At 36.8% G+C, this 17,181-nt stretch overlaps 1 protein-coding gene across 40 annotated transcripts in view; it reads left to right on the top strand.

Annotated features, from left to right (window-relative positions):
• inpp4ab (inositol polyphosphate-4-phosphatase type I Ab) overlaps positions 1–17,181 on the top strand; it is a 142,854-nt gene that overhangs the window by 75,186 nt on the left and 50,487 nt on the right. For 9 of the 40 annotated variants that reach the window (XM_087256151.1, XM_087256148.1, XM_087256145.1 and 6 more), the window contains exons 13-15: positions 4,851–5,040; positions 8,024–8,239; positions 8,634–8,958. In XM_087256151.1, the coding sequence (XP_087112277.1) occupies positions 4,851–5,040; positions 8,024–8,239; positions 8,634–8,958 (731 nt within the window). 40 annotated transcript variants of the gene reach the window in all.

Genomic DNA, 17,181 nt, shown 5'->3' with positions numbered 1-17,181 from the left:
TCTGTTGAACACAAAAGAAAATATTATGAAGAAAGCTGAAAATTGTCAAACCATTTACTTCAATAGGATTTGTTTTTCCTTCTATGGAAGTCAATGGTTGTTTCAGCTTTCTTCAAAATATCTTCTTTTGTTTTTAACAAATTGAAGAAACTCGTGAAGGTTTGGAACCACATGAAGGTGGGTAAATAGTGATTAAATACTTTTTTTATTGAAATATCCCTTTAATCTTGTTTTCTAGCTATTTTTTTTCCACAAACTTTTTTAGTTAACTATATTTGCCTTTTAGTAATTTAGAATGTGTATAGTCTGTTTTGAATCATTACTCTCATTAATATTTACCACATTCTCTGGGCTGCTCTTGGTTATGTGTTGTTTGCTTATGTTACATCAGTAGCAGTTTTTCTTTAAGATATGCTCTTCATTTATTTTTCATCCGTTTTTTAATTGCATTTTTGCTTTCTGATCAGCATTTATGAGGAGGAATGGTGAGTTAGTTTGAACTTATTTTTTTGTTTGTTTGTTTGTTTTTGTGGTTTGTTCACATTTTCTGCATGACATCTCTGATCAAAAACCTTGTGAGCAGCATTGCTGCATAGCATTGGTTGCATTATAACCAGCACTTATCTTAATCATTGAGGAGATGCCTTTAAATGAACACTTCACTTTTCTTTAATTTATTTATTTATTTATTTAGTTTTTTTGTTTGTTTGTTTGTTTGTTTGTTTGTTTGTTTGTTTGTTTGTTTTTGTTTTTTTTTTTTTGGGGGGGGGGAGCTATTCTCATTTAAGATCTCCCTCATAGTTAAACATTTGTTTTTACCTTTTTATATCTTTTTAGCATAGCTTAGCTTAGCAAAAAATTATTGAATGGGATTAGACCATTAGCATCTTGCTCAAAAATTATAATGTAATAATCAAGGAACTTTGCTGCTGTACCATGGCTGTTGCAGGCCCAATGATATTATGCAACACTTTTACCTAGTTACTTAGTCAGGAATTAATTTCAGGTGCTGCACAATATAACTGCCCCTGCTGCAGCCATGTTAAAGCAGCAAAGTTATTTGGCAGGAATGAGAGGATAGTTCCTTGCAATATTGCTCTAGAAAATGTAAAATTAGTAATTATATCTACTGTACAGAGTCAAGCCTTAAATAGGAAAATGGTATAATAATTTATTTTGTAAATTTTGAGTGAGATGCTAATGGTCTAATTAGCTTCAATGATTTATGCTAAACTAAGCTATAAGTGCTCCTGCCAGACATGGCGATCAGCTGAATTGATTAAAAAATTGTAAAAATCAACTGTTTAACTCTGAATGTTCTAATAGGGCTGGCTTAAAATTTGGAGGCACAACTAGTCTTCACACCTAATTACCCTTGATGCATAGGCTGCCTCACTATGGTTTGGATCAGAATAATAATCATTATTGCGTCTTGCTATCATCCTTTCTATGTGGTCGCTACAAATTTGGAGTGTGTAATGCAACTGTCTTTGCTGAGCACACACATATATATATCTGTTCTCTGTTTTTGATCCCTGTCATTCTCACTCTCAAGCAAATGTTTATTTTCTAGGCTGATCTACTGTAGTAATTGGGTGAAATATCCACGAAGATATAAATCAGCCACTTCTTTTTGTTTTGTTACAATTGATTAAAAAAAAAACAGTCTTCTCTTTTAAATTCTGTCTATTTTATTTTGTTATATGTAGCATGACAGATCATTGTATAGACATTTCAGTTCAGGCTTTGGAGCACGAGTGAACATGATTACCATTAAGTTAGTCACTGCACAAATTAAACATGAATGAACTTCTCATGTTATTGCTCAACCATGGAAGGACATCAATAATAAAGCTTGTAAATAACATTTCACATAGCAATACATTTACCTCAGTCAAGTCATTCAGCATGGTAGTTCACTAGAGAAACACATTTTAGAGAAGAGCATTTCTGTAAATAGGTTTATATTAATATATGCACTTTGTATGCGTATATATTAATGTATGTATTCATTTATTAAGCTTAACCTGTTAGTGATGTCTTATTTAATGTATGTTTATATAATAGGTCATAAGAAGTTATGGACCCAGTGTGTAAATTATTCAATTTGAGCAAGTATTTAAAATGCAGAATGTAATAATTAGGTGTACAAATAAACTAAATCTGATTAATGTGCAATTTATTTGACATTTTTCTTTGATTGTTGAGTAATCTAAAATTGAATTTAAGCGTTTGGGCTCTGTTGATAGTTGCAGTATATTATGCATTAATAATATCCAAGTAATACATCTACTGTACCTCTAAAGCCTACAGCATTAAGAAAACATTATTATTGAATTGTATTTTAATAAAAACATGTTAATATATGGTAAGTTACAGAAGTAGCAGATTTATGTCTGGTTAAAACAAAAAGAAATTGGCAAATTAAATGTCAATAACTTTGATAAAAAGTTAGTTTTGGGCCCAGTATATATACAATATGGTCAGTGCATTTTGGCTTGTTTATGTGGTCAAGACAACCGACTGAAGTTCATACCGAGCATTAGAATTTAGGTTTATATATGTATATGAGCAATATCATACGAGTAGCAGAGCGATTTGGCTGTATATCGGCACTGGTGCGTGCGGTGGGAGGCGTGCGCCGTAGTGTCCCACCAGTGACGATATACAGCCACGTTGCACTGCTACTCGTGTGATATTGCACTTATACAACATTTCGATGGCATAATCGTATGTATAAAAAAGAAAATCAAACACTGAGAGTCTAATAACCCTTTTACAAGAGGAACTACTTTCTTTCACTATTGTTTCACATCTGCAGCTGGCGTCAGAACAGCAGAAGCTGTTGCTCATTCACTTACGTCACTTTAGAGCTAGTATTTGACTGATTCTCTAGCATAATGTCTAAAATGGTGACATAAAAGGTTATTTTGCTCACATTTTAAGATTATAAGGCTGAACGGCATGAAATTCCATCAGTCTATAGAGATTTCCCAGTATTTCTCTGTTGCAATCTTGAGATCACAATATTACCATGGTAAAAATTCAGCACTTCATCATACAAAAGAGAGAGATCGTCTTAGAAAGTCATTTACCTATTTAATGATCTGATTAGCTGTCGTTTAAAATGATGCTGTTTTTCTCTTAGGGCTTATTATGCAGTCTCTGTCATCATCTTGTGGATGAACATCGTCAACCGTCTGACTGGCTAATGGCCGCAAACGCGCTGTCTCTCAGAAATTATAAATATTTTAAAATAGGCTTATAGATTTCTTATAAAAAAAAAATGCATAGATGCAATCTAAACAACAACATTCTAAACTAAAAAAGCCTCAAAAGAAGATCATGTTGTCCAACAGCTCCAATAATTATCAAACTGTTGAGTGTCATCTTCTTGTCACTGTATGTGGGCGGAGTAATACACAAGGGTAAAGGGTTAAGAGGCTGGATGGGTCCTTTTATTTGCAGAATATAGCACGGCTATCAGCCAATCAGATTTAAGAACCAGACAGCACTCTTGTGGATATATATATATATATATATATATATATATATATATATATATATATATATATATATATATAAACCGAGGTATGTATTGAACCGAGGGCTAAATGTATTTTTACATCCCTAATATATATATTTATATATTTATATCTATATATACATACCTCGGTTTTTAACACGGTTTTTGGTTCGGTTCGGTTCTCATGGCTTGACACATGTTTTTTTATTATTTCGGCAATAGGAACAGTTAGAGGTTAAGGAGAAAAAAAATGATTTATTGCAATATTCTTTTTTTTTTTACTTAAAAGCCAAGAAATGTACAGTAATTCCTAGTGTATTGTATAAAAAAAATGACTCCCATCATCGAAAACGGCTGCAAATCATTAGCAATAAACACGCGCACTGCCTTTATTATTTTTATGTGTCTCTCGGAACCAGTTGGGTATGTTTGCTTGAAAGATTCAGCCAGGGAATGTTGCTATTTGGAGGACATTATTACCTTCTCGGCTATCCTGCCTTCAGACAGTGATATTGCTAGGTGTTGGCGCTGCAGATGTGCTGTCATGGTTATACGTGTAAAACAATGCTTGCACACAGTTTTTTGTTCACCGTTTTTTCTTTTATTGGCATTATACTTACCAGCAAAACCGAAATTGTCCTCACACCACAGATTTGAAATACGCCGGCGATTTCTCGTGCTGTTGCCTCACTTCGCTGGCGCTTCCTTGTACTGTTGCCTCAGCCTCACTTCACCACCGCTCGCAATGTTAAAGTGTGGAATGATGGTCAAGCGCCCCCTAACTTTAGAGCACAGTGATTGGATATTTACTCGCGGCGAGGAGTTTCCTCATCTCAGCTCATGGATTTAGAGGCACACACAGTCAATTCGGGGAGATATAAATTGCACATAAATTATTTAAACCAAAACGCTATTCACTAGCGCGTATTGAATCGTCTTATCGTACAATTCAATATTATATTGAGAACCATGGATCCCTAAAATATATTCATATATGAAATATACGCCTACCCTTGATAACCATGTGTTGTACTGTTGTTTATCCAAGATGTATCCCCTACTATTGCTGTCCTATTGTATTATAAGAAACACTTGGGGGAACAGATCTGCCATTTAAAGAGCTAATTGCGACATTTCCCTGCAGCTCCGATGACCCCCTTTGTTCATAAAAATTTCAAGATTGATGACCTGAAGTTTCTAGAGAATCACTGAAATGCTCTGTAAAACACTCAATCATTATGTGTCTGTTAGTGTGCACTAATGTATGCTTGTGTTTATTGCTAGTATGGTGTGAGTTAAAGTAACCCAGCTCTGTCTGATCCAGCAGCAGTGCTCTGTCCAGCTCCCAGTCCATCGTCTACATTCCTCAGGATATCGTCCGTGCCAAAGAGATAATTTCCCATATCAACACGCTCAAGACTCAGGTCAGCTATTACGCAGAGCGCCTGTCTCGCGCCGCTAAAGAACGCTCCGCTAACGGCATGGAGAGAACCCTCGCCATCCTAGCGGATAAGGTGAGTTTCAGAGTAAATCTGGCTCTGGCCATATAACTTACCTATCGATAAGCTTGCCCCTCTTAGCTACTGTTGCTAGCTTACATTTGTTTCAATTTACACTGATTCATGTTGCACATACTCTTCGAGGAGCATTCAAGTGGAACTTAATATGCCATCTATAATAATAATAATAATAATAATAATAATAATAATACATTTTATTTATAGTGCGTTTTTCTCAGACCAAAGCGCTACAGGCATACAAGGCAAACAACGCAGAACAATAAAAACAGTAAAAAAGACCACAATAAAATATGAACGATTCAGTACAATTGGATGATTAAATTAACAAAAATAATCAATCTAAGTTAAAAGCAATGGTAAAAAGGTGAGTTTTGAGAAGTTTCTTAAAACAGTCCAGAGAAACAGCATACCTGATGCTGATGAGTAGGCCTTTCCATAGATTAGGCACACTGTATGAAAAAGCACAACCACCCATGGTCTTTAGTTTACAGTGTGGCTGATAGAGCAAAAATCCAGATGAAGAACGAAGACTGTGGGTGGGAGTGGCCAGAGTTACCAGGTCACAGATGTAGTCAGGTGCTAGCCCATGCACATATGTTAAAATCAGAGTCTAAGAATCAATACGTCACTCAACAGCAAGCCAGTGAAGTTGCTAAAGTACAGGAGTGATATGACGGCGCGAGGAAGTATGTGTCAAAACCCGTGCAGCAGAATTTTGAATGTACTGTAATCGTCTCAGAGAGCTTGCTGGTAGAATCACAGCACATTATGTTAGCTGACTAATAAAGGTTTTTAAGGGCAGGCTTTTGGAGGAACTAGGAAATATGATTGTTGTTTTCATGTTAGCTGAGTAGCTGTAAATAATCAAAGTAAGATAAATGAAAAAAACAATGGGATTTTCTACAAATGAAGCATGAGCACATATAGCTTTTCATCTTATAAACACAACAAAACTTTAAAAATACACTCTAGACCACCCTTTTAATTTCAGACATGTGGATGCAAGGCCTGGAAAGTATTCAAAAAGCAAACACAGGTCACTGAAAATGCTTAAATTCACATTGGAATTACATTTGTTAAAACAGAACTTAAAAAACTGGTAAATTCTTCATTTAAAATCTTAAATTTATATCTTGTACAGGAACCATGATAAATAATGCACATATGTCAATATTTCATACATTTGAATTATGCCAGCATTGAATTTAACAAATTTTAACAAAGTTTTTTTTAAACATGACAATAGTCAAATGTTTTTTGAAAATGACACATACAAAACATCATCCTTTCTATGATATTGTAAAGGCGCCATATATTGCATTGGTTTAATAAGTTAAATTGTTCTTTGATTTCTACATAGTAGGCTTATGGCTTCAGTTGCTCACGAGATAAAGGCTAATTTATAATTAAACTTGACAAAAGAGACCGTTAGAGATGTATCACATTGTATTTTTAAGCGATAATGTCAAATAAAACTCAGCTTAATATCATCGCATGAGCAGATGACAATAAATAATTAATTAATTTGTAATTTGTAGTAATTTGCCACGATTCAGCAGTCTACATGTGTTTGTTGAAAAGTGCTCATCAAATTTCACAATAAGCACTATAAATGAACAAAAGATACAATAAAACATACCCTATGCCTCTTTGGAGTGGATATAAATGATTGTATGATCTGTAAATCTTGCATTTTGGATCCTGATGTGAGTTTGAACATGTCGTTGCCCAATAATGCATAGTAAACAATCTGCCGTTGTGTTTTCAACATAAAAGTCCCACATTCTTAGTAAGTTAAATAGAAGCTATAAAATAACTAGTGAAGGGAAACTATCATTATTTTATCGATAGAAAACTTTGTTGCTTATTAAAAGCAGCCCGAGTTGTGCATTTTAATGCTCTCAGAGCTACATATGAGCCTGTGTTCTCTTGATGACGTCAGGCCTGGATGAACGACCTAAAGTAATCATACATGCAAATGTGGAGGGCAAGGCTTGTATGTCTCGTCACAGTTTGTTTTGTTCTCTGATTGGCTAGGGTTTTACACTCATGGAAATTACATGGTAACTAGTAAACAATGGTTTCTTAGGCTCACAGTATGGCCATTTCCATACACTGAAATCGTATTGTTCTATTATGCCTTGGTATACGCAGATTTTCATTATAGGGCACTTTAATGTAAATATTAAGTGTAAGTGAAATATTAAGTACAGTAAGGACTTTCATGGTGCTACACATGCTAGGGGAATTTAAAAAGGTGTTTGATTTGAAATGAATGGGGCTTTTAAAAAGTCATTAAATCTGCTGTACATGAAAGAGTGGGAACCCTGTATTTATTAAATACAATAATTTGGTAGTATCATGAAACGGTTTGTGTACTGCAGGGTAAAGCCTGGCTCACGCACTGGGATTTTTTCAAATTTGGAAAATCCTAGAAGATTCTTGTAATTCGGAGCTGAAATAAGTTGTTTTTGACAGATAATAAATGGTTGCTGTGATAAAATTTTTCTTCTGATGCAATTCAGTCTAATTCAAAATTTGAGACACTTTTCTCTCAACCTGACTTTAATTGTAACCACTATTAACATTGGCATAGGTTATGCAAGGAAGGGGGAACTGATTCCTTTAAATGTTAATATACTTGGTATGACTTTTATTGAGTTTCATTTCGACTGGTGATAGAAAACTTTAGACAAAACCTTCCTGGCCAAAATCCCAGGCACATAGTTTGATTGTTTTGTGTTACATAAACATGATCAAACTTTTAGATTTTCTCTATGGTGCTTTAACCTAAAGATGCTCAAGTTCTGGTACTCATGCAACTGATAGTCAACTGCCATCTGCTCATCTGCATTCTAGGGAGAGGCTTACTGATAGCTCAATTTTGAGTTGTTTTTTTTTTTTTTTTTTTTTTTTTACTTGTCCCCAGCGTGGTCTTTGGCTGAAACTATAATCTGTTTTTCTCACTCACTTTCAGACTCGACAGCTAGTGACGGTGTGTGACTGTAAACTGCTGGCGTCTGCAGTGCAGGCCCTGAACGCAGCAAGACCCGAGTACATCGCCTCGAAAAACTCACCCTCGGCTGACTCAGAGCAGGTGGTGCTGAGGAACGATCAAGACACACTGCTGGCCAAATGGAGTGGCAGCAACAGCCGTTCATCCCTCCATGTTGATTGGCATGAGGAAGAGTGGGTAAGAAAACTTCTCTTATATTTTTATTTTAATTACAATATTTTAATACTGTGACAATGTAAATTAATACAATTTAAAATTGCATATTCTATTTTATTTTATTATGTTTGTATGTTTTAAAGTGAATTTAAGAACTGTTGTTGCATTATTAAAGTATTATTTCCCATCCCTGAATACATACTGTACATACATACATACATACATACATACATACATGTACATCCATACATAGGTACATACATAAATACATACATACATACATAGATATTTTTTGGGGGACTTCCCAATAGACAAATGCATTTTTATTCTGTATAAAGTCTATATTCTATCCTCTTCCCTTCCCATTCACAAAGTTGGGGGTATGCGCTTTATACAAATCGTGTCTTTTCTACAGGAAAAGGTGTGGGGCAATGTGGACAAGAGTCTGGAGTGTATAATCCAGCGAGTGGACAAGCTGCTGCAGAGAGAGCGTCTGCACAGCAGCAGCAGTGAGGACATGTTCCAGTCTGACCAGCAGGGCGGCACCAGCAAGAAAGGTAATGGCAAAAGAAAAGCTTTTTGGGTCAACCCTACCTGCATGGAGAAATCGTCCTCGGCACCTGAACCACAACAGCTGTCACCTTCACCACCCTCATCATCATCATCATCATCATCATCACCTTCATCCTCACCATCCGACCTGAACCCTGCATGCCCAGACAATCCAGAAGTGCATGCCTGTAGGTGCCTTTCACTGTCTTGTTCACTTTTTTTCTCTGCTATATATTTTTGGTAATTCTTTTTTGGTTTTTCAAAATGATTATATAACATTTTATAACAATATATATCATCAGACAGAAAAGTACTTTCAATAGCTACTACCCTCTATACAAGAGGTGGCCAACCCTGTTCCTGGAGAGCCACCTTCCTGCAAATTTCAGTTGCTACCCATATCAAACACACCTGAACCAATTAATTAGGACCTGAACACCACGTGATAATTACAGGCAGGTGTGTTTGATATGGGTTGCAACTGAAATCTGCAGGGAGGTGGCTCTCCAGGAACAGGGTTGGCCACCCCTGCTCTATACAGTGGGTACGAACGGTATTCAGACCCCTTAAAGTTTTCTCTTTGTTATATTGCAGTCATATTTGCTAAAATCACTTAAGTACTATTTTTTCTTCATTAATGTCCACACAGCACCCTATATTGACAGAAAAACACAGAATTGCTGACATCTTTGCAGATTTATTAAAAAAGAAAAGTGTTCAGACCCTTTGCTCAGTATTTATTAGAAGCCTTTTGATCTAATACAGCCATGAGTCTTTTTGGGGAAGATGCAACAAGTTTTTTCAGACTTGGATTTAGGGATCCTTTACCATTCCTTCTTGCAGATCTTCTCCAGGTTTGTCAGGTTGAATGGTAAACTTTGGTGGCCAGTCATTTTTAGATCTCTCCAGAGAGGCTCAATTAGGTTTTAGTAAGGGTTCTGGCTGGGCCCTTTCAAGAACAGTCACAGAGTTGTTGTGAAGCCACTCCTTCATTATTTTAGCTGGCTTAGGGTCATTGTCTTGTTGCAAGGTAAACCTTCGGCCCAGTCTGAGGCCCTGAGTCGTCTGGAGAAGGTTTATGTCCAGGATATCCCTGTACATGGCCGCATTCATCTTTCCATCTGTTGCAATCAGTCGTCCTGTTCCTGCAGCTTAAAAACACCCCCTACAGTATGATGCTGCCACCGCCATGCTTCACTGTTGGGACTGTATTGGACAGGCGATGAGCAGTGCCTGGTTTTCTCCACACATATCGCTTAGAATTGAGGCCAAAACGTTCTATCTTGGACTCATCAGATAGGAGAGTTTTATTTCTCACCATTTTAGCAAACTCCATGCTGCTTTCTTGTGTCTTGCACTGAGAAGAGGCTTCCGTCAGGCCACTCTGCCATAAAGCCCTGACTGATAGAGGGCTGAAGTGATGGTTGACTTTTTACAACTTTCTCCCATCTCACGACTGCATCTCTGGAGATCAGCCACAGTGGTTTTTGGATTCTTCTTTACCTCTATCACCAAAGCTCTTCTCCTCCGATAGCCCACTTTGGCCAGATGGCCAGTTCTAGGAAGGGAATGTCTTCCATTTAAGGATTATAGAGGCCACTGTGCTCTTGGGCTACATTTGCACTGCTAGTAAAATGTGACCCGATTTACAGATTTTTTTAAATTTCTTTTTGCTCATATTTGACACAGATCGGATCTGTTCTATGACCGTGAAAACACGAAAAAAAAAACGTATACATTCGGATATTAAGAGATTGGTTTTAGGCCTCCTTCATATGTGGAAATAAATCAGATATAAATCAGATATATTTGACTATGCGACTATCATGTACATTGGCCGATTGAATTTATTGAGGCATTCTGTTTTGTACCTCATTAAACTTGTGACAATGTGATATTTCTCCGCGATTTAATGACATAGAAGGAATTCTTCTCATTAAAGCCTGCCACAATTTGCTCCCACCAGACCTGCGATCTCTCTCGTACCCACAAATTCCTCTGAATAGTGGAGGACCATTTGTCGGAGCCATTTCTTTCTTTTATTATTATTATGTTTGGATTAAATGGGTTTATTGTATGATATGATTATTGTTATTATTAAGTTTACATTTGATAATTATTGTATTCTGGTTTGAGTATTTGCTTTGTACACAATTCATGTTGGAGTATTTGCTTTATTATTTTTGATTTTGTGAATGAAGACTTTTATTCTGTCGAAATTGGGATTTATGGGAGCAAGGTAGTAGGTGGACTAGTAAGGAAAGAGGAAACAATTTTCAGACAATTTTCAGTGAGTTTGTTTGTGGTGACGGGTGCTACTAAGGGGGGCAATGGAGCTATTTCACTGATTTGATGGCACAAGATATGATAAAATAAAGATGAGAAAAGGATTCATAGCGGACTCACGTGTCATTGTTTACCCTAACCGCGATAACATAAAGTAACTTAAAACAAAAATGCCGCTACACCATATATAAACAATAGGTGCAAGCTGCGATGATGGCCCTTTCCCTCCTCCTCCGCCTTAAAATCATTTTAAAATTGGGCGATTTGCACATATATATATAGAGAGCTAAAAGCAAGATAATATCTTCCGTTGTGGCTAGTGTGGCGCAGATGCTAGAACCTGCCTTTACACATGCACAACGTCTTAAATTGTATGGCAAGTGTAAACATGAACCGGATATTGGTCACAATTAAAAGAACATGTATAGCATCAAGACCTGACAGTGTAAACATGGCCTTAGAAACCTTAAGTACAGCAATTAAAAAAAATTTTTTTCAACCTTGGCCAGATCTGTGCCTTGCCACAATTCTGAGCTCTTCAGGCAGTTCCTTTGACCTCTTGATTCTCATTTGCTCTGACATGAATTGTGAGCTGTGAAGTCTTATTATTGACAGGTGTGTGGCTTTCCTAATCAAGTCTAATCAGTATAATCAAATACAGCTGGACTCAAATGAAGGTGTAGCACCATCTCAAGAATGATCACAAGAAATGGACAGCACCTGAGTTAAATATGAGTGTCACAGCAAAGGGTTGAACACTTGGGACCATGTGATATTTCAGTTTTTTCTTTTTTTAATAAATCTGCAAAAATGTCAATAATTCTGTGTTTTTCTGCCAATATGGGGTGCTGTGTGTACATTAATGAAGAAATAATACTTAAATATTTTTTTTAAACGGCTGTAATATATCAAAGAGTGAAAAGTTTAAGAGGGTCTGAATATTTCCCATACCCACTGTATGTCCACCATCCCTCTATCCCGTTATATGCAAACCAGGAATCACAGGATAACTGCTAGTTTAGACCAAGCAATTAAATTACATTCAATTGGACATTTGTAGACGTTTGTACCTTTCTTTGCTTTGCTGCTTGTTCATTGCGTCTCTATAACACATGCACATACTCATCTTTCGTTCTTTTTTGCCATCACCCTTTTTATCTCTGAATTTCACACATTGGTCACCTGTTCATCTTCAGACAGATTTGCATGCAGTCATAGCAACAAGCTTTACATTATTTGTATTTGCCTTTAAATAGTTCGACTTAGTCTTAGTCCCACTGTTTCTAACCGCATCATCGTCTGTATTGTTTTTAACCTACAGTTCAAGTCAGAATTATTAGCCCTTCTGAATTCTTAGCCCACCCTGTATATTTGTTTCCCCAATTTCTGTTTACCAGAAAGAAGATTTTTTTCAACACATCTCTAAACATAATTCATTCATTCATTTTCATTTCGGCTTAGTCCCCTTATTAATCCGGGGTGCCAAAGCGGAATGAATCACCAACTTATCCAGCACGTTTTACGCAGCGGATGCCCTTTCAGCTGCAACCTATCTCTGGGAAACATCCATCCACACTCATCCTCGAGGCTCGAGCCAGTGACCTTCTTGCTGTGAGGCGACAGCACAACCTACTGCACCACTATGTCGCCCCTTCTAAACATAATAGTTTTAATAGTTAATTTATAATAACTGATTTCTTTAAACTTTGCCATGATGACAGTACATGATAATTAGGCAAGTTAGCACTGTATAATGATGGTTTGTTCTGCAGACAATCAAAAATATATATTGCTTAAGGGGGCTAATATTATTGACTTTAAAATAGTTCAAATAAAAACTGCTTTTATTCTAGCCAAAATAAAATAAATAAGACTCTCTCCAGAAGAAAAAATATTATACAGAATACTGTGAAAAATTCCTTACCATTAATGCATTATACATTGCTTTACAATGCTCTTAATGGGTGAACATTAGCCAGTGGGGGAGTGTCTTTTGTCTCTCTAGGTGTGAATTATTCATGACCATTGTCACTTCAATGCATACAGTATGCTGACCCAAAATACAAAATGTAAATCATTGTAATGATTTCTTTGAATGAGAGAACAGATTAATTACATATTCTAGCCTACAAGACTGATTATTCAAAAGTCTTATTCAGCCCCATTTAGTGTGTTTTTTTGGACCTTATTTCAGCTACATTTTGTTCTCCAAAACCTACTAACCACGCATATTTTTTTTTCTAAAAACACAAGCATGTATATCTATATTTCTCACATATTATTGTAGCAGAGTTTGTGCTGAATAAAAAAATACATGTTGGCCAATCATATGTAATAAGTAGCTGAAATAAGCATAAATGTCAGGGTATGTCAAATCACCTAAGACCCCCAAAGGGTTAAATATCATTTGGGAAATATTTGAAAAAAATATAATAAATTCACTGGAGGGCTGATAATTTTGACTTCAACTGTACATATCTCTGTCACATCATGTGCATGTTGTCTTGTGTCTTTAAACATAATTTGTATATGTTTATTCATCTGTTTTCAATGATATGTGCCAAAACCAACCGTATAAATCTACGGAAGAAAAAAAAACTGACATCCAAGTGGATTCTGTGCAACAGTTTATACTATTGAGTGTGTGTTGACTCGGTGTGACTCTCTGTTGATGTGCCATGTCTCTGGAACATGTTTCTGGAACATTCTGTTGTTTGACCCAGCATATTTGCCTACTGTGCGCATGTGACCGGGTGCTCTCATTTGATTGGCTGGCTGACTAACACGCTCACAGGCTCTCTGTCTGGTGCTGACTGTCTCTGCCAGTTAGTCACTTGGCAGCGCCAGCATGCTGCAATTTAGAGTGGTCCTTTACATTATATAAAGACTATGATATCATTAGCTCGCCTGGCAGATGTTAAAATTGCTTTATTACATCTATTTCTAGGCAGACTTTTGCAACATTTCGATTTTAATATACAGTGGGGGAAATAAATATTGAACATGTCACCATTTTTCTCAGACTTGAAATTTTCACAGAGTTTTGGTACCAACCAAAGAAATCCATATATGCAAAGAAAACAAAACTAATTAGTTTACAAAGTGTAGTAAAATAAAATGACATGGGGGAAAGGTATTGAACACATGAAGAAAGGGAGGTGTAGAAAGGCAGTGAAAGTCCAGACAGCAGCTGAAATCTCTCAGTAGTTATTCAGCAACTGTCTGCCTTCGTCATTGTAAATTACAGTAATATTAGCTGCTTCAGTCCAACATCAACATTACCTGGATAATGAAGATAAAACCAGGGTGGACATTTCAGCAATGATCCAAAACACAGCCAAGAAAACTCTCAAATGGTTTTAGAGAAATAAAATCAAGCTGTGGAATGGCCCAACCAATCACCCGACATGTATTCAATAGAAAATAGAAAATTGAAGATCACACAGAACCATCAAGATTTTGACACACTGTTGAAGTCTGTGAAAAAATCCCACCTGAGCAATTCATGTAAATTTCTCCATATGAGAGGCGTCTTTAACCTGTCATCACCAAAAAAAAAAAAAAACGCCTTTTCTGTAAAGTATTAAATAAATTTCAAAAGTTTCCCAGCAGGAACTTCAGTGCTATGTGGAAAACTTCCACTATAGGGATTTCGTCAGAAGCTAATCATCTGAAAGAGTAATAAAACAGACCAATGAAATGTCAATGACTTGGCAGCATCAGAGTGCACAGCTGGCAGCAATTACAATCATCTGTTGTATAAAGATGCCAGCCAGGCATCGCAAAGACACCTTTCGCTTTCAGAGCCTTTACGCTACTGAGAGAGTCTTTGGGTTCCTCCAAACCTCCTTCGAGCGGAGAGAGAGAATGAGAAAGCTGCCTGTGTTTGAACAGGCTGTTTCTCCCGGTTCCGGAGTGTGTGACATGTAGGAACCTGTAGAGCTGCGGCGACACCTAATACATTCATAAGATTTTATAGTCTTCTAGTGGAGCCGATTTCCTCATGTGTGCTGGTGAACTCTTGTGAATGAGGAAATTCAGTTTAGTGTTGTAACAAGCTTGCTGCACCTTTCTTGCTAGTGCTGCGTTTACACCAGACGCAGAAGAAGCGTCAAGTGCAAGTGATTTACATGTCAATGCAAGGGGGCGTAAAGACATCCTGCGGCATGATACGCGCGAATGAGGAGGTGCGATTGATACGATTTGCGCAAATGAAGTGGCGCGAGTTGAGCGTTTTGTGCGATTAATGCGTGTTTTGCTTGTTTCACGTGAGTCGCTCGAGTTTGAAAACCTGAACTTCAGCAGACTTTCACGCCACGTTAACCTATCAGGAGCTTGTTCTTGTGGAGCGTGATAATGACGTAGCACTAGAGCTGCACGATACTGGCTAAAATTAAAATCGTGTCTTTTTTTTTTTCTTTTTTGCCTAAAATAAAGATTTTCTCACGAGAAGGTTTTCTCATGATTCTGTAGATGTAAAATAAAGATTAATATGAGTCGGCTAATAATTTTTTTTCTCAAACATATGGTAAAACAACAATAATAATATTATGTGTAGGTCTACTGGTTTCTATAAATAATTCTACTCTACTTATAATAATTCTGACGTTTAATTGTTACCCAGACTTAAGTAAACGTACAAGTGCTCTATCAAAAAGTGACTTGAATAGAAGTTGAAGTGCTCTTTAAGCACCATACTTAAGTGGAAGTACTAAAGTATTCAACATTTTTTGTACTGAAGTATTACAAGTAGTATATTTCAAAATTTACTACTCAAGTACTGAAAGTAAAAGCACATATATTGTGTAATGTTATTATTAAAGAAAGCAGTCAAAAGACATGATATTTTTTTTGTTTTGTGTCTGTTTACGCGGAAATAGCGTGATTTATGTGTACTCCCCCTTGTCAGGGTTAGTTCATATGTTTTCATGTCACCAGGTCACCCCATTGGTCAGCAGGTGGCCTCCGCTGGTCCTTCCTATCCGGACAGTTTCCCAGTGCACTGTCAGGTTTTAGAATTCCTAGAACTTAACTAGATGTATTTTTTATGACTCCCCAAAAAATATAGATAAGCCTTTAAGCGCTTCACAGGTAAATAAGGTAAGTTAGGGTCAGGGGGCACGTTGGAGGGCTGCGTCTCCGGTGATGATAGTGCGCTCACGCTGGGAACCTGGCAAACCTTTCAGCAGTAGTGTGGTAAGGTTCAATCGCTGTGGCATTTTCCATACATTTCCGCATAGTGGAAGTTTTCCACATAGCATTGAAGTTCCCCTTCTGATGGGGAATGAAACGATTACTATGTAACCCTCATTCTTCGAGCAGGGGAACAGAAATGCTATGTTTTTTCGCCACATGAGTTGCCCTTAGCTGACAGCTTGGCTCTTCAGCTAGAAAAGAAGTCTTTGCGATGCACGGCTGGCATCTTTATACAACAGATGATTGTAATTGCTGCCAGCTTTGCATGCTGACGCCGCCAACTCATTGGCATTTCATTGGCCCGTTTTATTACTCTTTCAGATGATTGGTTTCTGACGAAATCCCCAAAGTGGAAGTTTTCCACATAGCATTTCCGTTCCCCCCCTCAAGGAACGAGGGTTATGTAGTAACCGTTTCGTTTCTTCTTGTGCCATTGTTATTACACATAACAAATTTTTTGGGATTTTTTTTTTTGTATAATTTATTTTTGTATTATTTTTGTTTTTCCTAAAATTCCATATCAACAACAAACATGACGTGTTCAATACTTATTTCCCCCACTGTAAGTGCAAAACAGTTAGTTACTAAATATGCTTGTACATATAGTCTCAAGCTGCATTTCCACTGCACATGACATTCAGACACTACTGTCAGAATTCGCCCCTAGTGGCAGACACGCAGTATTTTAATTATGGTCATTTGTGTAGTAATAGCAGACTATTGAAAGACATAAAAAGGCTCATTTAGCTTCGTTTTATTATATACATTATATATTAACATTCATTTGATGGCTTTGATGATTCACAGAATTCATCATCTACATATGAGCCAAGTACTATTTTATCCACACTGATTTGTGTGTATACGCTTGTCCAGCACAATGAATCTAGAGCTGCTATTTTCCGTGCATTCGCCATGGTGGAATGAAT

The sequence above is a fragment of the Danio rerio genome, chromosome 6 (genome assembly GCF_052040795.2).
Source record: "Danio rerio strain M-AB ecotype USA chromosome 6, GRCz13ab, whole genome shotgun sequence".
In the NCBI taxonomy this organism is placed as follows: domain Eukaryota; kingdom Metazoa; phylum Chordata; class Actinopteri; order Cypriniformes; family Danionidae; genus Danio; species Danio rerio.
This window is presented reverse-complemented; position numbering and strand designations above follow the sequence as displayed.